This window comes from Acipenser ruthenus, chromosome 19 (genome assembly GCF_902713425.1).
Source record: "Acipenser ruthenus chromosome 19, fAciRut3.2 maternal haplotype, whole genome shotgun sequence".
NCBI classification, from domain to species: Eukaryota; Metazoa; Chordata; class Actinopteri; order Acipenseriformes; family Acipenseridae; genus Acipenser; species Acipenser ruthenus.
Window position 1 is genome coordinate 15,698,987 of NC_081207.1, and position 22,178 is coordinate 15,721,164.

A 22,178-nucleotide genomic window follows, 5' to 3' on the forward strand; every position below is an offset into this window, starting at 1 on the left:
CCACACTTCATGAGACAGACCACACTTCATTTCCATTTGAGCTGTCATGCGTGGGGCCACAACAAATGGGATGGGTGCTGATAAAATGGTAAGACAACGTTCAAGAGTATTTTATACCAATTTAAATAAAATACATGAAAATTTACATGAATAAATAAATACATAAATGAAAGGTAGGCACAGGTACAAAATCTGGCATCCATGCTGAAAAATACCCATCTGGTAGCGAAGTGTAAAATGAATAGCAAATCAAAAGACCTTTCCCACCGAGTTCTACTCAGTTTTTTCTGCTTCTCCTTTTCTGTATTGGAAGCTATGTTAAGCTGTAACCAGCACTACAGTACACCAAAACATGAGAATTCTGGAACAATTACCTGTTCAAATCTGATTTCCAACAAGATTTTCAGGCACCTGTGCCTACCTCAAATAAATAAATAAATAAATAAATAAATAAATAAATAGACATTCCTGTTTGCGTAACCAGATTACCCCATAGTGAAGACATACTGAGGCTGCTGTATCTGCCTGTACAGAACTAGAACAAAGAAAAATGCACAGCTGACAATGGAGATTGCCTCCAGAATCAAACAGTTTGTGCAGATTTAGCAGTTATCCGGTTGCTCAAATTCCTGGCACCGGTCATTTCAAAACTAGAGTAGTTCTGAAATCCAGGACTGAGTACCGGAACAGTATTTTTTTTCCTAGTATTTTTGAGGTATTCAGGATACAGCTAAAATCTAAAGGACAGCTTGTAAGTCCATTATTGGCTGTTGATAAAGTAGGGAAATGGGTTTTGTAGGAGAAAATATAAAAATATGACTTTTTAAATGGGGGTATCCGCACCACAAGGGTGTGCAATGCGTTTGATCAGAAAAAAACACTTCATGGCTGAGAGACTGCCAACAAATTCAGCTGATTTCAGATGCATTAAAGACCAGGGAGTCAAAACGTCCTCTAACTCGTGGTTTTGAAATGGCACAGGCTAGTTTATTGTAAGTGGTTGTATTCTCCCATACTCACTGTCACTGTTGGCAAAACGGGTCTTGCAACACATTTGCTGTTAAGAAACTACACCCAAGTTATCACTAGTCCTGTTATTTATATAAATCTGCACTTCGCAGGACCGTCTGCCATTATTATTATTATTATTATTATTATTATTATTATTATTATACTGTAATAGCAGTGCCTCATTGCAAGGAATGGAACCAATCCCACAGAAAATTGCTCTTCCTGGAAATGAATCTGGTAAGATAAACAATGAACTTACTGGGACAATAATAGTCGTTGATATACATGGAACAATATTATTAGGCTGGAGAGAATTCAGAAAATGAATGCCATGGAACAAAGATGAACAGCGTTATCAATAAATTTACTTTTGTTGTGTTCTTTTGGGGTCTGTTTTTTTTTTTTTTTAAATTTCAGCACAATTGTATAGCGTGACAAAGTACGATCTTGAGAACAACTTCTAAGCGAGCACTCAGTGGTAGAGATATATCCTGTTTTAAAGCCACATTGCATAGCCCGGTTTCAGGGACAATGCTACTGACAATCAAATGACTACAGTTGCATAGCCAAGTGTTTAGTACAATGTTGCAGAACAAGTATCAAGCAATTAAATGAAGTCAACTGCTCTTGGCGTGAATTCAGAAACAGTGTGATTTACACTTAAAGTTGTTGGCGTGTACAATGTCTGGAGTGGATTTGTTTTAGGAGGCCACAACCAACATTTTGTTCCCGAGAATGATTTCAGTAACATTAAAACACACTATAGGTAGTACTAAATATCAACATAATGCTAAACATTTTTGATTAGTCTTTGTCAATGTGTTTTGTACTATAATATAAACTGTGTGCTTTGTCTCTTTCGGTTCTGGCTGGGATCAATACAGGAACATTAACCCTTTCAGTCCTTGCAGGACCCTCAAGGTCCCGTCCTATGGTAGGGTTGTTTAGAGTTCTTCAAGTACTGACGGGACTTTAAAGTCCCATTCACCAAAACATATGTAAAAAATATTTGTGTGTCCTGTTCTCATGTACACTCAATAAAGGAGATGTTTTTTTTTAATTATATAACTTAATTTTGTATTCTTCTGCTCAACAAAAATAATTCAGGACTGAAAGGGAAAAGGCGCAAGTTTCAGATCTCATTATTTATCTTTCCCTAACCTTTTTATACTGTTTGAAATTATGTTGAGTGGCTCTGGGGATCACATATTGTTATTACCATTTTTTCTCTATACCTGTCTGTGAGCTTCCACAATCTATTCAAATCATGTGACAAAATCACTTTTCAACTTGGCTGGTCCCACCTACGTTGGGCCAGTGAAGATGAAAGATCACACGGGCACATGGTTTGATTGGAATGAGGAAGGCAGGTTAGTGCTAGGCAGTTAAAATTCTCCAAACAAGCTCAAGCAATTTCAAATCCAGGTAAATGCAGATCTAGAGAAAAATCTAAATAACTCAAATATTGGAGCATTAGAACCCAGAACCTCTATCAATGACTGCAACTATCATAAAAAGACAAGGGGAAGTTGGAACAAATACATAATGGCATTGGAAGCGACTTGCTCTTTATCAATTGGTTCCTCGGGAAAGATGCTAATACCACATACCAGTTAGATCAATCTTACTAAAAAACAGTTTATATAATACAAAAGTCATTAACAAAGATTTCTCATCTCGTTTGTATGATTTTACTAAGTTTCTTCTTAGTACAATTATACTATTGTGAAAACTAAGAGTCCAGAGATACTACCAGCGTTTGGGGTGCGTAGGGGAATGACTAGAATGACTATGCTAAACTAGGGTTAGGTAAGGGTAATTAGATCAGGGGGTGAGGTTATGGCAGGTGACAGGTGGGGAAACTGGTTAGTTCCCAGTTTGATACTGGGATTCAGTTTGATGACTGGTGGCTCAGACTGGGAGTGGTGTTCCCTCTTAGAACTGGACCCAGTTTGTCAACTGCTGGTTCTGAGCAGGATCTGAACTGCAAAGAAACAAAATAAGAGTGATGCGTTATGCAGTGTGTAAGCCTCTGCAGAAACATGTTCTACCCTTCATTCATCCTTTCCAAAAAGATTTAACTTGCAAGCTTCAAGTCTGCTTTAAAAATAAGTGTCTTCAAATTGCAATTTTCAATTGCATATTTACAATCATTCCGAAAGGTTCTTATGGCAATTGCTGAAATATTGTCTTTCATTTTTTGAGTCTGTGTCAAAGTGCTTTGAGCGAGTTCAGGATCAGATCTTCAGTTCTAGGTGCCTGCCACAGACATGTGTAAAGCAGGCTAGGTCATTTAAGATGTCCTTCAAATAGTAAATCAGCAGCACCATCTAGAGCAAAACAGCAACTTACTGCCAAAAAAGAAAGATCCTGAACTTATGTACAAGCACAAAAACACAGCGTTATCAAAAAATTAAACAATACAAAAAAAACATTGTTTCTGCATACGCAATAGCAATCAATCACTCTGAATGAATGCAAACATCTTAAAAATGAAAGGGGACAACAAAAATAAATAAGTAAATGAAATCTGGAGCTACCTATTCTGTTACGGATGTCTAATCTGTAATACACAATTGAGTAGTTTATATGAAGGCACCTCACCTGGCTGGAGCAGAGAAATCTCCCCATTTATCGCTTTGTGCTGGAACCAAGGGAGCTGAACCAGGGGTGTCCAAATCCAAAAGGGAACCTGATAGGGAGACGAGGGGAAGAGGACAGCTGGGAACACTGACGTCAAGGCATTAACCAAGGGTTTCATTTCAGTGTTCCAGGGACGGAAATAAGACTCTAGTGTATAGCAGTTTCACCTATTCCATGTTTTACTAGGAGCTTGATTGAGTCTTATTAAACTTATAGTAAAACCAGGAATGGATCACATTGCTATGCAGTTTCCATCCCTGCTTTATATTAGCGTAAGCAACTTTGTCACTGGGGGCTCCTTTATTCCTTGCTTTTTTTTTTTTTCAAGCTCATCACTATATATAAATTAAACTGACTTCATTCTGGTATTTTTTCACTTCCTGTGCATTACATGTTACACTGCAGACAGACCAGTGGAAGCAGCAGTTTAATCTAAGTATAAAAAACAAGGAAACGAAATATTATTAAAGCAAAAAAAAAAAAAAAATAAGGGGGGGGGGGGTGTGTGGATTGATAATGTTGCTACCACTAAAAAGATCAATTGTATTTTAAAACCTTGCTTGTCTTTTAGGTAGTTTTGTACACAAGCATTGCACAGTTCAGGGCCTCTCAGTCCTGGCAAAGCCAAGCAAAGACATTCAACTTTGGGTTTACTATAACTCTACAGGGTTCAGAATTGTGCATGCTTGCTGGCACTGTCTACAGTTTCACACACTGAATTAACACTAGAAGCCTCGCGGCAGTCATTTTGGAGGTTTTTGGTTTTAAAATGTAATTTTCTCCAGTCGTGTAACACATATGGGGCTGTGCGTTCGTATACCTTTCTGTCCATATGTATTAAATATTCTCACAAAACGTGAAATGTGGGAGTGCAGAAATAAAGGAGATATATTACATTATACCTAAAAGCCCCGGGAGCTGTCACATTGACAGCCACACGAAAACAATTGTATTTTGATTATACAGAACGGTATTCTACTTTATTATTTTTATTTACCAGTCCACAATGTGTTTAGCTGTAATTAGATTAGTCTCTACTCTCTGCCTGAGTGAATGACTGACAGTCTATTGTTTTTCAATCAGCCTTTTCAAAGACTGGCGCTTGCTTGCCAGCTGCGCTGCTTTGGTCAGAATTAGCACCGGGACTAGTGAAAAAAAATACCAGAGACCGTGGCGTTTTACAACACAACAAAATATGGAATTGATGTTTTGGATCAGATGGCACGGAAGTATTCTGTGAAAGCTGGGGCCAGACAGTGCCCTGTTCAGGTGTTTTACAATGTATTGGACCTAGCAGCCATCAACTCCTGGGTACTTTACAAAGAATGAACTGAGAAGAATTTACCAAGGAGAGAATATATTTTACAGTTAGCACAGGAACTTCACAAGAAGCATTTGGAACAGAGGGAACTGCCAATCGTGTACCCACAGGTGAAGCTGGCAACCCCGCTGAGAGCTGCAAGAGATGCCAATGCCAGGTTGGCAAGTGCAATAAAAATAAAACTTCAGACAGCTGTGCCCTGTGCAGAAAGGCGGTGTGGAGAAGTGCATTATCTCTGTTGATTGTGAACAGCCTTAGACTCAAGGTAAAAGAATGCCATTTTGTCAAAAAATAAATAAATAAATAAATAAATTAGACTTTTTTTATAACTTCTTGTGCTGTGCGCTTCTGTAAATTGTTTTCTTCTAAGTTTATTTATCTGTGTTGTTCAGTTGCTTTTGCTCATCTGATAATAAACCGATTACTATTGAAAAGTTAAAAATGTGTTGCTATCGTTTCAGTGTTATAAATATGTATGTTGTAAACCAATGTCTGTTCAGATGTTTGTTTATTTACATTTTCTTGTTTTGATTTGTAAAACAAATGATATATATATATAAATATATATATATATATATATATATATATTGTAACACATCAGGGAGGAGGTTAGTGTCCTCCCTGAAGAAAACATGTGCGAATGCACATTTTGTTTAATTGTTTTATTGTTTATTGGTTAATTATCACCCGCACCTGAGCGGTATTGTAAATTAATGCCAGGCGCGGGGTATTTGAGACGTGCAGCTTGGCTGCACGGGGCTGCTGAGTAGAAGGAGACAGAAGACGTGCTCTGTTTCCGAGCAGTCCTGAGTAAGTGCTGTGTGTAGTTTTAGTGTTTTTATGACAGGTAAACGGCTTAGCCGTCCTGCGAGCTAGTCAGGGACCTGCATAAAACGTGTAGTAAGTGCTCCAAATCTGAGTTAGGTGTTTGTTTATGTTTTGTTTATTTTTGTGTGTTTATTAAAAATTAGCGCAACCGCGCTTGAAAACTCCATTTCCTGTGTGCTGGGTCGTAATTTTAAAGGGGCAACGAACCCGAGTGAGTGCCGGGCCGTTACATATGTCTAAGCCGTTTACCTGTCATAAAAACACTAAAACTACACACAGCACTTACTCAGGACAGGATATGTTTTCTTCAGGGAGGACACTAACCCCCTCCCTGATGTGTTACACAATATATATATATATATATATATATATATATATATATATATATATATATATAATCACATATACAGTGCCTATAGAAAGTCTACACCAGCTTGAACTTTTTTCACATTTTGTTGTGTCAGTGCCTCAGAGTTTCATGCATTTAAATTCAGATTTTTTTTTCCACTTATCTACACACCATACTCCACACTGTTAAGGGGAAAAAAGTTTTATTGAGAAAAAAATTATACATTAAAAATACAAAACTGAAAGATCATAATTGGATAAGTCTCCACCCCCCTGAGTTAATACTTGGTGGAAGTACCTTTGTAAGCAATTACAGCTGTGAGTCTGTTGGGATAGGTCTCTGCCAAATTTGCACACATAGATTTGGCAATATTTGACCACTCTTCTTTACAAAACTGTTCATGCTCTGTCAAGTTCCTTGGGGAGCGTTGATGGACAGCAATCTTCAAGTCATGCCACCAATTTTCGATTGGATTTAGGTCGGGGCTCTGACTGGGCCACTCAAGGACATTTACCTTTTTGTTCCTTAGCCATTCCAGTGTAGCTTTGGCTGTGTGCTTTGGATCGTTGTCATGCTGAAAGGTGAACTTCCGTACCAGTTTCAGCTTTCTTGCAGAGGGCAGCAGGTTTTCCTCAAGGACTTCTCTGTACTTTGCTCCATTCATTTGCCCTTCTATCCTGACAAGTGCCCCAGTCCCTGCTGATGAGAAACATCAACATGAAATTATGCTGTCACCACCATGCTTCACAGTAGGGATGGTGTTCTTTGGGTGATGCGCTGTGTTGGGTTTGCGCCAAATATAGGCAAAAAGTTCAATTTTAGCTTCGTCAGACCACAAAACTTTTTGCCACATGGCTACAGAATCTCCTGAGTGTTTTTTTTGCATACTTCAAACGGGATTCAAGGTGGGCTTTCTTGAGTAATGGCTTCCTTCTTGCCACCCTACCATACAGGCCAGATTTGTGGAGTGCTTGAGATATTGCTGTCACATGCACTTTGACCAGTCTTGGCCATAAAAACCTGTAGCTCTTGCAAAGTTGCCAGGCCTCTTGGTAGCCTCTCTGATCAGTCTCCTTTTTGCTCGGTCATCCAGTTTGGAGGGACGGCCTGATCTAGGCAGGATCTTGGTGGTGCCATACACCTTCCACTTCTTAATAATCGTCTTGACCGTGCTCCAAGGGAAATTCAAGGACTTTGATTTTTTTTATACCCATCCCCTGATATGTGCCTGTCAACAACTTTGTCCCGGAGTTCTTTTGAAAGCGCCTTGGTGCTCATGGTTGAGTCTTTGCTTTGAAATGCACTACCCAGCAGAGGGAACCTACTGGAACTGCTGAATTTATCCTGAAATCACGTGAATCACTACAACTTAACACATGTGGAGACCACTTAACACTTGATGTGTGATTTTGAAGGCGATTGGTTACACCTGAGCTAAGGATTGCTATACAAGGGGGGTGGACACTTATCCAACCAAGCTATTTCAGTTTTATATTTTCTACAAATTTCTAGAATATTTTTTTCACTTGGCAGTTGTGGGGTAGGATGTATAGATAAATGAAAAAAATAAATATTTTAATGACTTTTTAATTCCAGGCTATAAGGCAAAAAAAGGGGGCAACAAGAGGCAACAAAACATTTTGAAAGGGGGTGTAGACCTTCTATAGACACTGTATATATATATATATATATATATATATATATATATATATATATATATATATATATATATATACACACACACACAATCACCTCCAAAATGATTGGCATCCTTGATAAAGATGAGCAAAAAAGGCTGTATAAAATAAACAAAGGTAATGAGCTATATTTTATGCTCAAATATATGGGAAAACCATATTCTTTTATTCTAATACAACTGCTCAGAGAAAAAGTTTTTTTTTATTAACAAGTAATAACAAATTTTCTCAAAAAGAATGAAATCTTCATTAACATTCTACTTCTTTAAGTTCATCTTAGTCTTAAGGAACTGTATTGTGGCCTTCCATGGCTTCCTGTTTCACTGGGGTATAAAAATGAGGTAACATGCACATGAAATCTATTTGTCATCCATCACCATGGGGAAAGGCAAAGAACTCACAAATGAAAAGAGACAAATGGTTGTTGACCTTCATAAATCAGGCAATTGGTACAAAACAATAGCTAAAAAACTAAATATACCACTTACCACTATTAGGGCAATAATTGAGAAGTTCAAAACCACTGGAACAGTGGTAAACTTGCCTGGTAGAGGACGCAAGTGTATCTTGCCCCCACGCACAGTGAGGCAGCTGGTTCAGAAGGCAAAGGGAAATCCAAGGGCCACAGTTGTTGAATTACAGAACTTGGTTGCATCTTGGGGTCACCAAGTCTCTAAATCTACAATTAGACACCACCTCCATGCCAATCGGCTATTTGGAAGGGTTGCCAGAAAAAAGCCTTTATTGAGAGTAACCAACAAACGTAAGCGCCTGGAGTTTGCTAAACAGCATTGGCACTTCGATTGGAATCGGGTGCTATGGTCAGATGAGACGAAAATAGAGCTCTTTCTTTGGCCACGCACACCAGCAGTGGGTTTGGCGTCGAAAAAAGGATACGTGTGAAGAAAAGAACCTCATGTTGTTATGGGGCTGTTTTGCTTCCACTGGTCCTGGGGCCCTTGTTAAGGTCAACGGCATCATGAACTCTACCCAGTACCAGCACATTTTAGCCAGAAACCTGGTTGTCTCTGCCAGGAGGCTGAAACTTGGCCGCACGTGGATCTTCCAGCAAGACAATGACCCCAAGCACACATCAAAATCCACAAAGAAATGGTTACAACAAAATCAACATTTTGAAATGGCCATCTCAGTCTCCGGACCAGAACCCCATTAAAACCTGTGGTTTCAATTGAAGAGGGCAGTCCATAAGCGCAGACCGAAGGATATCAAGGATCTGGAAAGATTCTGTATGGAGGAATGGTCTAAGATCCCTCCCAATGTGTTCTCCAATCTCATTAAACATTATAGAAAAAGACTCAGTGCCATTATCCTTGCAAGGGGAGGGTGCACAAAGTACTGAAAACAAGGGTGCCAATAATTGTGACACTTCATTTTTTTTGGAAATAAATGTATAATTTGAGAAATGTGTAATTTTGGTTGATTCCATTGAATCATTAATAAAGTCAAAAATATTCCACATGTTGGAAAATTACAATATAGCTCAGTACAGGTATTATTTATTTTATACAGTCGTTTTTGCTCATCTTTATCAAGGGTGCCAATAATTTTGGAGGTGACTGTATATAAACATGCACACACACACTTCGGTTGTTCAGATGTTTATGTGACGTAAAAAAACGAATTACATCCGACCGTTTCTCTTTCCGTTATACTATTTACAGTGTTTTGAATACAGCCGTCAGAAAGACTGCTGCGGGGCTTCTAGGTATGAGTATATCTCCGGTCCTTCTAGTGTTAATGAACTTTATTTTAAAACATTCTTTGTATAGGATATCCTGGATAATTAATCAACGAGGACACTGCTCCCAAAATATACTTCATGCCCCAGTTATTCTAAGCTTTAGTCATTCCAACTCAAGTAAGCTTCAAATGTCAGGAGTCATATTCATGCTGTTTTAATCAAATGCTAAGGGGGCTGAGCAATCACCTCCCCAGAATAGGATCCAGCTGGAATATACAATGTCGCAGTCTACCAAATGTTGGGGTTTCAGAGCTCACAATCTAGCCTAGCAGACACTTTTCCTCAAATCAAACAGAGTCAATAATATAAGGTGAATAGCATCTGTAATGTAATGCTTTCAGAAAATGAAGTAAAACTGATATGTGGAACCATGTATTAAAAAGGATAAAATGAGGAGTCTGTCACCATAGTTTAACCCTTTGCGGTCCTATGTTGAACCTGGTCCGACATATCAATTTTTCCTTTCCGGTCCAATGTCGGACCCTGTCCGACATCATTAAAAAGACGCAAAAAACAGGTCTCTAGTCGTTTGTTCTCCGGAAAAAGCAGAGAAAACCATTCAATGACCGATAGGAGCCGAGAGAAGCCAAAAATAAAAAATAAAGAGGCGTATCTCATGAATACTGATAGACCCGACACCACATAGATAACACGGACATAAACAAACAAGATAGCTGCTTCTGCATCCAGCGCTCAAGGAATATCACAGACATTTGCAGAGCTTTTTGAGATGTTATAGTAATAACATAACAACTTGGATCGCATTATTGAGGAGTTAAGTGATACAACGAGTGATCAAGAGATTATTTATCGGTATGTACTATTATTACGAGTTATTTGGAAAATATAGCGAACAAGGGGTGGGGCGGTGCTGGAGATGCAGTACTGAGTGTCCTGTTGATATCCAGTGCATTTTAAACCTGTTTTACTGTGAAAAAAAAATACTTTTAAACAGCGAGTCTAAAATAAACTGCGCGTGTGAAAATAAATTGGACCTGACGCACCTGACACACGCTGAATAAATGGACCGCTAAGGGTTAACTAAGTATTTGGAAACTATGACAATTTTAACAGGAACATAAAAAGTGCAAAGGCAAATTTTCTGAAAATAATTAAAATATTTAAAATATATAAAACTAGCAAGAAACAGCATAGTTGCAACTAGGAGAGGAGGTGTTCTGAACAATTCCTTGCAGTTTTACAGTGTTAAAATAAGGCCGTTCATCCTTAACAAAAAACACAACGCAAAAGTTGTCTTTCCCGCCTTACCTGTGTCTTCTGCTGCCACTTGGGGAGCATTGTTTAGTGCAGCTAGCTCTGGAACGTGATTGGGTGATTCAGTGGAAGAGGGCAGGGCTATCTTTCCACCAGGGGGAGGTGGGAGGAGCCCAAAGCCTACTGATCCTTGGGGGCGGGGTTTACCGTCTCTCCTCTTTGTTTGCTGGAAAGAAATATATATCTAATTATTTTATTTTTTTTTTATTTATTTTTTTAACCCATTTTTTATCTTTGCTGGTCATTTTTTTTTAAAACGTGAGCATTCCCGCCTTCATTTACTGTATGCTATGCTCTTTAACAAAGAAGAATGAGAAAAGGAATACGATTTTCCCTACTTTTGTCAGCCTATTGCTCAAGGTTTTGACATCGGTAATCAAAACGACACGGCCCAAAACATCTGGAACCTACACATTCAATCAAAGCAAAACATCATGTTGTAAACCAACACAAAAAATAAAAATCAAACACATTGTAGCGTCAAAGTGGGTCATAATATCATTCTGTGTATGAAATTAACAGAATTGAGCCATTCTCTGTGTCTACTTGGTTTCTGCTCACAAACTCCCCCACTGACAAAGAATGCTTTTAGAAAGAGTCGTGAACTAACTGTGTTTAGTGTTCAGTTATTAACATTTGGACGTTCTTAAACAGGGTGCCTACAGACTAATTTATATTTAAATAAATTGTATACCTAATTCACTACAACATTGTGATTCTCCAGTGTTTTGGGAATATTGTTTCGATTATACGTGATAAGTAATGTAATCTATGACTGATGCTGTTATTGCAAGTGATTGTATAGATCTGTTCAGAAACTGGCCATACACTGCAGGTTGTTTCCAGTCACGCCCCAAGGCATTAATATGGGCAGCTGTGAAAAGGTTCATAGGAGCCATGACCAGTCTTATAACCAGTTACGTGCTACAAAAGGGACACCTTATAATGAGCGAGCAACAGTTTTCTTTTGTAAGGACGGACACCAGCAGCTTACCCCGATATTGAGGGTGATGGTTTGTCCCGCCTTGAAACCCAAGTCAAGCTTTGGTCCTGCATCCTTGTTCTGAGATTCCTTGGAGATCTCATTCTCCTGTTTCACCCACCTGTATTTGTAAAAGGCAGTAGGTACAACACACTTTTTTATTATTATTTCTCATCGTGCAAGTTACTTTTGACACTGACTACAGAGTATACAGGCCTAGGTGAGTGGGTGTGGCTAAAACAAATATTCTATAATACACCTTGCAGGTACATTCACTATAGCTTCAACTGTGCAGTTTTGAAAGAACCCTATGTTTCAGCAAACATGTATTTCCAATTTCTGGTACTACTAAACTAGGTTAAGGAAACCTCTGATTGAAGCCTTCATGACAGTCTTCCACTTCAGGGACGGAAAGACGACTCCAATTACATTGCAGCGTCCTCCATTCCAGGTTTTAAAATTAGCCTGATTTGCCACAGTGTATAGCTAACAAGTTCAGGTATGTGTTGTTAAACTAATAGTAACACCAGGAATGGATCAAACTCATATGCAATGGGAGGATTATTTCCATCCCTGTTCTTTCCTGGTCATTTCACCTACAGAGTGAAATTGTCCCAACTAGGGATGCAAGTCGGTTATGATCTTTTTTTTTGTTTGTTTCAACTCTTTCAGCTATTTTTGATGTCCAGTCGGTTTTTGGTAAAACCGAAATCAAAGTTTAAAACCGAAAACTGTTTTCATGCAGACAAGGGAAGGGGACATACTGTGACAAAGAAGCTCAATACACTGTTATTGCATCACTCATACCAATGTATTATACAATTAGATACAACATAGAAATAACTTTTTAATGTATTATTTTCCTGGTAACCCCATCGTCGCTGCGGTCAGTTGTAAGTGACAAATCATGTATGAGTAGAACTGCAGCTCATTATTTTCAGAATTGTAGTTATTTAAATAAACATGTTCACTTCAAAGTGACTGAGGTGTTTGGCAGCATTTTAAAATAGTTTCTGATGAGGAAACACTTCTAATTTAAAATGTCATCTAGATTTATGTCCACAAAAAAACTAAAGATAGAACTCAGCCCCCCCAAAAACATACGCAAAGTTTTTGTTTAGATGCAGGTTTATCAAAGACCACTACTATAATACATAAGACTGTAGACTTAAGAAATTAAAGTTTGTTAATGTTCTTTTTTTTCTCACGCGATTACAATAACGGTACTCACTTGAAGTGATCCTGTAGCGACACGTTGAAATCAAAAGCATCCCCGCGGTCGTTGAACCCAATCCCAATAAAAGCACTGCGTCCTGTAGCATAACCAAGAACAACAGAGAGCTTAACCCCCACACACCAATTCCTGATCATAGAATACATGTTTCATTCAGCACCATCATTAATGGAGATCAATGGAGACTGTTTGAAAAGTTAAGTTTTTTCATTTACGTTGCTCTAATATGAAGTTATAATTGTTTTTTGTCTGTATCAGTTTTTACCTGCTCCTTAACTTAAATATATACATACTTTTTTTTTTAATATATATATATAATTACTACTGTTTTGCCCACAGTAATCCTAAAAGTACAATCCAGGTAAGGTTGTGTAGTAACACTACTAATGTGTAACTCAGGATCCAAATATAAAGTGACACTCTGCAAAGAGTCACTCAAATATTTTAAATAGGTGTAACTGTATTTAAATAGTCACACCTGTGTGCAAACTTTCACCAATCTGAAACTGCACTCTTCACAATCAGATGACTACACGACGACCAGTTTGCGAGGTCGACTGTCACTTTTCTATTCGACAAGCCCACCTTCCTTCACTCTGAACTTACCATTTCCGTCTTGGATTCGGATAACAAAGTATCGGCTGGAGTCACTGACAGTCTCCACTGCGATCCCGGGGAACTCACCGACTGGGGCCTGAGCAAACAGCTCTCCTACAAAGAGAGATTACAAAGACAAAAACCCTGTCTTTCTTACTAGGCTTTAAAATTACTTAGTTTTTAGCATTAGCAACAATAGGTTTTCCCACTAACTCTTTCAACACTGCAGACCTGTACAGAGGTAAGGGTAACATAGCTCTACTGAATACAGACCAGTAAACTAATCAGCCTACCTCTCTGTGTGAAATATTAATGATTGAATGGATTACCATCCCTTCCTGTGCTGGGTTGCACCAGCTATGCGTAAATTCTTACTTAGCTTAGTTAAAGTGCAAGCGCACATTGATTTTACACGTTACTAGCGTTTCACGGGTTGCACCAGCTATTATAGTTATAACGTAAGTAACGTAACTAGTTGTTGCTTAAAATTTACGAATACCTTTAGGGAGGTGTAAGATGTTTGCAGAATCAAAATACAGGACACAGCAACTTTTGCTAAGTGAGCTTCTCTTTGAAGATTATTTTGTTCATAGTATTCGTCTTAAGTGAATCCTGCGAGACCGCATACATCCTCTTGATAATTATAGGACATCATTTTAAATCCTATTAGGTTCTAAAGTTTCTTATAGGTTTAATAGGATTATATACAGTACTGTGCAAAAGTTTTAGGCAGGTGTGAAAAAATGCTGTAAAGTAAGAATGCTTTCAAAAATAGACATGTTAATAGATTATATTTATCAATTAACTAAATGCAAAGTGAGTGAACAGAAGAAAAATCTAAATCAAATCCATATTTGGTGTGAACACCCTTTGCCTTCAAAACAGCATCAATTCTTCTAGGTACACTTGCACAAAGTCAGGGATTTTGTAGGCATATAGTCAGGTGTATGATTAAACAATTATACCAAACAGGTGCTAATGATCATCAATTCAATATGTAGGTTGAAACACAATCATTAACTGAAACAGAAACAGCTGTGTAGGAGGAATAAAACTGGGTGAGGAACAGCCAAACTCAGCTAACAAGGTGAGGTTGCAGAAGACAGTTTACTGTCAAAAGTCATACACCATGGCAAGACTGAGCACAGCAACAAGACACAAGGTAGTTATACTGCATCAGCAAGGTCTCTCCCAGGCAGAAATTTCAATGCTGACAGGGGTTTCCAGATGTGCTGTCCAAGCTCTTTTGAAGAAGCACAAAGAAACGGGCAACGTTGAGGACCGTAGACGCAGTGGTCGGCCAAGGAAACTTACTGCAGCAGATGAAAGACACATCATGCTTACTTCCCTTCGCAATCGGAAGATGTCCAGCAGTGCCATCAGCTCAGAATTGGCAGAAAACAGTGGGACCCTGGTACACCCATCTACTGTCCGGAGAAGTCTGGTCAGAAGTGGCCTTCATGGAAGACTTGCGGCCAAAAAGCCATACCTCCGACGTGGAAACAAGGCCAAGCGACTCAACTATGCATGAAAACACAGGAACTGGGGTGCAGAAAAATGGCAGCAGGTGCTCTGGACTGAAATATTTAGCTGTAGCAGAAGGCAGTTTGTTCACCGAAGGGCTGGAAAGCAGTACACGAATGAGTGTCTGCAGGCAACAGTGAAGCATGGTGGAGGTTCCTTGCAAGTTTGGGGCTGCATTTCTGCAAATGGAGTTGGGGATTTGGTCAGAATTAATGGTCTCCTCAATGCTGAGAAGTACAGGCAGATACTTATCCATCATGCAATACCATCAGGGAGGCATCTGATTGGCCCCAAATTTATTCTGCAGCATGACAACGACCCCAAACATACAGCGAAAGTCATTAAGAACTATCTTCAGCGTAAAGAAGAACAAGGAGTCCTGGAAGTGATGGTATGGCCCCCACAGAGCCCTGATCTCAACATCATCGAGTCTGTCTGGGATTACATGAAGAGAGAGAAGCAACTGAGGCTGCCTAAATCCACAGAAGAACTGTGGTTAGTTCTCCAAGATGTTTGGGCCAACCTACCTGCCGAGTTCCTTCAAAAACTGTGTGCAAGTGTACCTAGAAGAATTGATGCTGTTTTGAAGGCAAAGGGTGGTCACACCAAATACTGATTTGATGTAGATTTTTCTTCTGTTCACTCACTTTGCATTTTGTTAATTGATAAATATAAACTATTAACATGTCTATTTTTGAAAGCATTCTTACTTTACAGTATTTTTTCACACCTGCCTAAAACTTTTGCACAGTACTGTATATACATACATACATACATATATATATATATATATATATATATATATATATATATATATTACACATACATACAGTCACCTCCAAAATTATTGGCACCCTTGATAAAGATGAGCAAAAAAGGCTGTATAAAATAAACAACACAGATGTATAGATAAATGAAAAAAATAAATATTTTAATGACTTTTTAATTCCAGGCTTTAAGGCAACAAAAGGGGGCAACAAGAGGCAACAAAACATTTTGAAAGGGGGTGTAGACCTTCTATAGACACTGTATATATATATATATATATATATATATATATATATATATATATATATATATATATATATATATATACACATATATATATATACATATATACACACACAATCACCTCCAAAATGATTGGCATCCTTGATAAAGATGAGCAAAAAAGGCTGTATAAAATAAACACAGGTAATGAGCTATATTTTATGCTCAAATATATGGGAAAACCATATTTTTTTATTCTAATACAATTGCTCAGAGAAAAAGTTTTTTATTAACAAGTAATAAAACATTTTCTCAAAAAGATTTCTCAGGTCAGAATTATTGGCACCCCTAAAGATTATTATAAATAAAATCAAACAAATTAAATCTGCATTAACATTTTACTGCTTTAACCCTTTGCAGTCTATTTATTAAGTGCGTGTCAGGCGCGTCAGGTCCAATTTATTGTCACACGCGCAGTTAATTTTAGACGCGCTGTTTAAAAGTATTTTTTTTCCACAGTCAAACGGGTTTAAAAGGCCCTGCATATCAACAAAGCACTCACTAGGCATCTCCAGCCACGCCCCACCCTTTCGTTCACTATAGCTTTCACATATGCCAAGAAATAAATAATAATAATAATAATAATAGTCGTACATACCGATCAATCATCTCCTGATCACTCGTTTTATCACCAAACGCCTCAATAATGCGATCCAAGTCATTATTTTATTACTATAACATCTGAAAAAAGCTCTGCCAATGTCCGTGATATTTTCTGAGCGCTGATGCAGTCACAGCCAGCTTGTTTCCTTATGGCCTCCATTATCAGATGCCAGGGGCAAGTATGACTATTCATGAGATACGCCCTTTTTTTTTGTTGTTTTTTTATTTCGGCTTGTCTCGGCTCCTGTCGCTCCCACTCGGCCATTGAATGGTTTTCTCGGCTTTTTCCGGAGAAAAAACGACTAAAAACCTGTTTTTTACGTCTTTTTGATGATGTCGGACAGGGTCCGACATTGGACCGCAAAGGGTTAAGTTCATCTCAGTCCTAAGGAACTGTATTGTGGCCTTCCATGGCTTCCTCTTTTACTGGGGTATAAAAATGAGGTAACACGCATATGAAATCCATTTGTCATCCATCACCATGGGGAAAGACAAAGAACTCACAGATGAAGAGAGACAAATGGTTGTTGACCTTCATAAATCAGGCAATGAGTAGAAAACAATAGCTAAAAAACGAAATATACCACTTACCACTATTAGGGCAATAATTAAGAAGTTCAAAACCACTGGAACAGTGACAAACTTGCCTGGTAGAGGACGCAAGTGTATCTTGCCCCCACGCATAGTGAGGCAGATGGTTCGGGAGGCAAAGGGAAACTTGGCTGCATCTTGGGGTACCAAGTCTCCAAATCTACAATTAGACACCACCTCCATGCCAATAGGCTATTTATTTATTTATTTTTTATTTTATTTGCAGACGCCTTTATCCAAGGCGACTTACAGAGACTAGGGTGTGTGAACTATGCATCAGCTGCAGAGTCACTTACAATTACGTCTCACCCGAAAGACGGAGCACAAGGAGGTTAAGTGACTTGCTCAGGGTCACACAATCAGTCAGTGGCTGAGGTGGGATTTGAATCGGGGACCTCTTGGTTACAAGCCCCTTTCTTTAACCACTGGACCACACAGCCTCCTTTTTGGAAGGGTTGACAGAAAAAAGCCTTTATTGAGAGCAACCAACAAACGTAAGCACCTGGAGTTTGCTAAAGGGCATTGGCACTTCGACTGGAACTGGGTGCTATGGTGAGATGAGACAAAAATAGAGCTCTTTGGCCACGCACACCAGCGGTGGGTTTAGAGTCGAAAGAAGGATGCGTGTGCAGAAAAGAACCTCATACCTACTGTAAAATATGGTGGTGAATCTTTGGTGTTATGGGGCTGTTTTGATTCCACTGGTCCTGGGGCCCTTGTTAAGGTCAACGGCATCATGAACTCTACCCAGTACCAGCACATTTTAGCCAAAAACCTGGTTGCCTCTACCAGGAGGCTGACACTTGGCCTCAAGTGGATCTTCCAGCAAGACAATGACCCCAAGCACACATCAAAATCCACAAAGAAATGGTTAATTGACCACAAAATCAACATTTTTCAGTCTCCGGACTTGAACCCCATTGAAAACCTGTGGTTTCAATTGAAGAGTGCAGTCCATAAGCGCAGACCGAAGGATATCAAGGATCTGGAAAGATTCTGTATGGAGGAATGGTCTAAGATCCCTCTCAATGTGTTCTCCAATCTCATTAAACCATTATCCTTGCAAGGGGAGGGTGCACAAAGTACTGAAAACAAGGGTGCCAATAATTGTGACACTTCATTTTTTTGGAAATAAATTCATAATTTGAGAAATGTGTAATTTTGGTTGATTCCATTATCATTAATAAAGTCAAATACATTCCACATGTTGGAAAATTACAATATAGCTCAGTACTTGTATTATTTATTTTACAGTCTTTTTTGCTCATCTTTATCAAGGGTGCCAATAATTTTGGAGGTGACTGTATATTTTTGACACTGAATGTTATTAGATCTTCAACCAAAACATAATATTAGATAAAAGGGACCATGAGTGAACAAATAACACACAAATGTGATACATATTTCATTTATTTATTAAAGAAAGTTATGCAACACTCAATGCCCCCGTGTGAAAAAGTAATCGCCCCCTTAGACTCAATAACTGGTTATGCCACCTTTAGCAGCAATAACTGCAACCAAACGCTTCCTGTAGTTATTGATTAGTCTCTCACAGCGCCGTGGAAGAATTTTGGCCCACTCCTCCATGCAGAACTGCTTCAACTCAGTGACATTTGTGGGTTTTCGAGCATGAACTGCTCGTTTCAGGTCTTGCCACAACATCTCAATGGGGTTTAGGTCTGGGCTTTGACTAGGCCATTCCAAAACTTTAAATTTCTTGATCTTCAACCATTCGATGTAGACTTGCTTGTGTGTTTCGGATCATTGTCTTGCTGCATGACCCAGCTGCGCTTCAGCTTCAGCTCACGGATGGATGGCCTGACATTCTCCTGCAGAATTCATGGTTCCTTCAATGATGGCAAGGTGTCCAGGTCCTGATGCAGCAAAGCATCCCCAAACCATGACACTATCACCACCATGCTTGACCGTTGGTATGAGGTTCTTACTGTGGAATGCAGTGTTTGGTTTTCGCCATACATAACGGGGCCCATGTCAGCCAGAAAGTTCCACTTTTGATTCATCTGTCCATAGAACATTGTTCCAGAACTCTTGAGGATCATCCAGGTGCTTTTTGGCAAACTTGAGACGAGCATACATGTTCTTCTTACTGAGCAATGGTTTCCGCCTTGCTACTCTGCCATGAATCCCATTTTTGCCCAGTGTCTTTCTGATGGTGGAGTCATGAACACTGACCTTAGCCGAGGCAAGACAGGCCTGCAGACCCCTGATGTTGTTCTAGGGTTCTTTGTGACTTCCTGGACGATTTTACGCCTTGCTCTTGGAGAGATTTTGGCAGGATGGCCACTCCTGGGAAGATTCACTACTGTCCCAAACTTTCCCCATTTGGACAATATGACTGACTGTGGTTCAGTGGCGCCCCAGAGCCTTAGAAATGGCTTTGTAACCCTTTCCAGACTGACAGGCATCAACAACTTTTTTTCCAGAGGTCTTCAGGAATTTCTTTTGTTCATGGCATGTTGTGCTGACAACTTCACTCTGATGGTAAGGGCCAAAGTTAGTCAGATTTATATTGGGCAGGGCTGGCCCAAATTAGGCCTGGTTGTTAACCAAAGTACTCAAACAACTGACCCTAATTATCCCTTTAATTGGGTTGAGTTAACTAGGGGGGTGTGACAAAGAGCGAATGAATCTGAATCAACAATCTCCCTCTCGACCTGTGAGAGCGCTGTACAGCAGGAATTGCGTGCCCCGTACTGAATGTTTCGGCAGTTCATTCCGGAAGCCGGCCATTCAGGAAAGGGATGGCGTCACGGTACCAGGAGTTCCCGCCCTAGTACGGTAAGCAAAGATTCATTCATGAATTGGAGGAGACGTGATTGAACTAGCTATCGGAGGGGGTGGGGCTGAGGGTACTTTAGGGGGACGTGACGCCATAACCGGTTCCTTTGTTGTGGTTGATGGGAGGAAACGAGGACTGTTTTGAAGGAGAGTTAAGTGTTTTGTTTGTTTTGCAACAGTGTGTGTTTTGTCTTTGTCAGACTGATTAGACGGATCTGGGAGCTGCAGCCTGAGGCCAGCGATTCACCCGGACTTCACCGCACCTGCACTTAACCGGCATCACTGTATCCAGCACCGCACCTGCACCTGAGCACGCACTGTCCGGAGACGTGTCTGTGTTTGTGTTGTGTTTGTGTTTTTGGAATTATTATTTCGGGACTGCAACTCCTTGTTTTGGCGCTGGCAATACACATTGCTGGGTAGAGCCAGCTTTATTATTTAAACCCGTTTGGCGCTGACAATACCCATTGCTGGGTAGAGCCAGTTTTATCATTTAAATACTGGTCAAGGAGAATAAAATAACTTCTACCGTGAACTTTGTGTTTGTCTTTGTCTGGAGCACCTGCATCACCCTTATATATGTACTTACATATATATATATATATATATATATATATATAGACTGTAGAAGGAATGAGGTACACAGAGGGTACAATAAAGTAAATTAAGTAAAAAGAACGGTTGTACCAGAACGAAAGCGCTGAATACATGGATGTATTGAGATGAATGTGTTGCTGTGTCTTTAAAAATCCCGTTGTAGAGAAGCAATAGAGTGAACTACAGAACCCATAATCATTAGCGTGACCAGTCAATGCATACTGGGTAATGAACGCAGGTTTAAATTGACTGGCGAAGCTAATGAGAGGGGGGGTCGTAGGAACGGTGGAGAGTTCCGTGTTGATTGTAGAGACAGCGAAAGTCTAGAGTATTAAAATTGGAGTGAAGTAGTTGGAGACAGCGTACGGTGGAAAATTTAAATTGAACAACAAAGCACAGTTCAGTTTATGAAGAAGGAAAGCTGCAAGTCTTCTTTTATTAACCTGAAGAGGCAAGTCGGATTTATGAAAACAACCAGCAATTGAAACTTCTTTTAAGCTGGACGAAGTACAGTTGCTTGAAGGAAGGGTATGTAAACCAGGTTTGCAATGTTATTGATTCGTTGTTACCAAACAGACGGTCTGTGTTAATGTGGTAGAGGGAACTTGCATTCTATGTGGGACTGACTGTTAAGTTTCCTTCGGTGCACTAAACAACACTGAGGACGCTGGTGGAAAATACCACACTGCTTGTGCACGCAGAAAGTGTGCGTCTGTTCCTATACAGACTGTGGGACTTGAAATAACAGCGTGTTTAATAGTTTTAACTCAACGGAGTGGATTTACAATGCATATAAGTCAGTGAGTGTTAAATCTCTGAGCCACGGGGGACAAAGGCTGAGAGGAGCAGAGATATTGGCGCACACGGTGAACAGTGAAAGGAAAACACAGTGTGCTTTATTTAAGTACTGTTTTATTAGTTGCTAGGATTGGTCCCTGGACGGTATATTTTTTAACTTTAAGTCCTGTAGCATATGAAGGACACTTCCACCAAGTACCAGGAGGGGCAGTCGTGTCCACCCTGCAGTGCAGGACCTCTGTAAACCAGGAGAGGCAGAGCTGAACCAACTTACTCACTGGAGGAGGGGTGGCCTGACTGTACACTGCCTCTAGAGGGGACTTGAGGAAGACTACGCAAAGCAGGATTAAAGTAACTGTGGATTATAATGGTTGGGAGTACACATTAGAAAGCTGAAGATACTCACCTTGCAGTTCCACGCCAGGAGGTCTAAGTGGACGGTGAGCGACGGACCTGAGACCAATCCTGAACTAAAGTACTTGTTGAGAACTTGACTGAGGGTCAGACTAAAAAACAT

At 39.6% G+C, this 22,178-nt stretch overlaps 1 protein-coding gene across 2 annotated transcripts in view; it reads right to left on the bottom strand.

Annotated features, from left to right (window-relative positions):
• Positions 1-1,132: 1,132 nt before the first annotated feature.
• The window catches only part of LOC117424755 (adaptin ear-binding coat-associated protein 1-like), a 38,425-nt gene continuing 17,379 nt past the window's right edge, over positions 1,133-22,178 (bottom strand). The window contains exons 3-8 of one of the 2 annotated variants that reach the window (XM_034041440.3): positions 13,709-13,813; positions 13,100-13,181; positions 11,881-11,989; positions 10,881-11,052; positions 3,616-3,703; positions 1,133-2,995 (exon numbers count right to left, since the gene is read on the bottom strand). In XM_034041440.3, the coding sequence (XP_033897331.2) occupies positions 2,947-2,995; positions 3,616-3,703; positions 10,881-11,052; positions 11,881-11,989; positions 13,100-13,181; positions 13,709-13,813 (605 nt within the window). In that variant the 3' untranslated portion in view covers positions 1,133-2,946. Of the gene's footprint in view, positions 2,996-3,615; positions 3,704-6,192; positions 6,852-10,880; positions 11,053-11,880; positions 11,990-13,099; positions 13,182-13,708; positions 13,814-22,178 lie in introns of those variants that run through there. The other variant, XM_058992545.1, reaches the window with a different exon arrangement.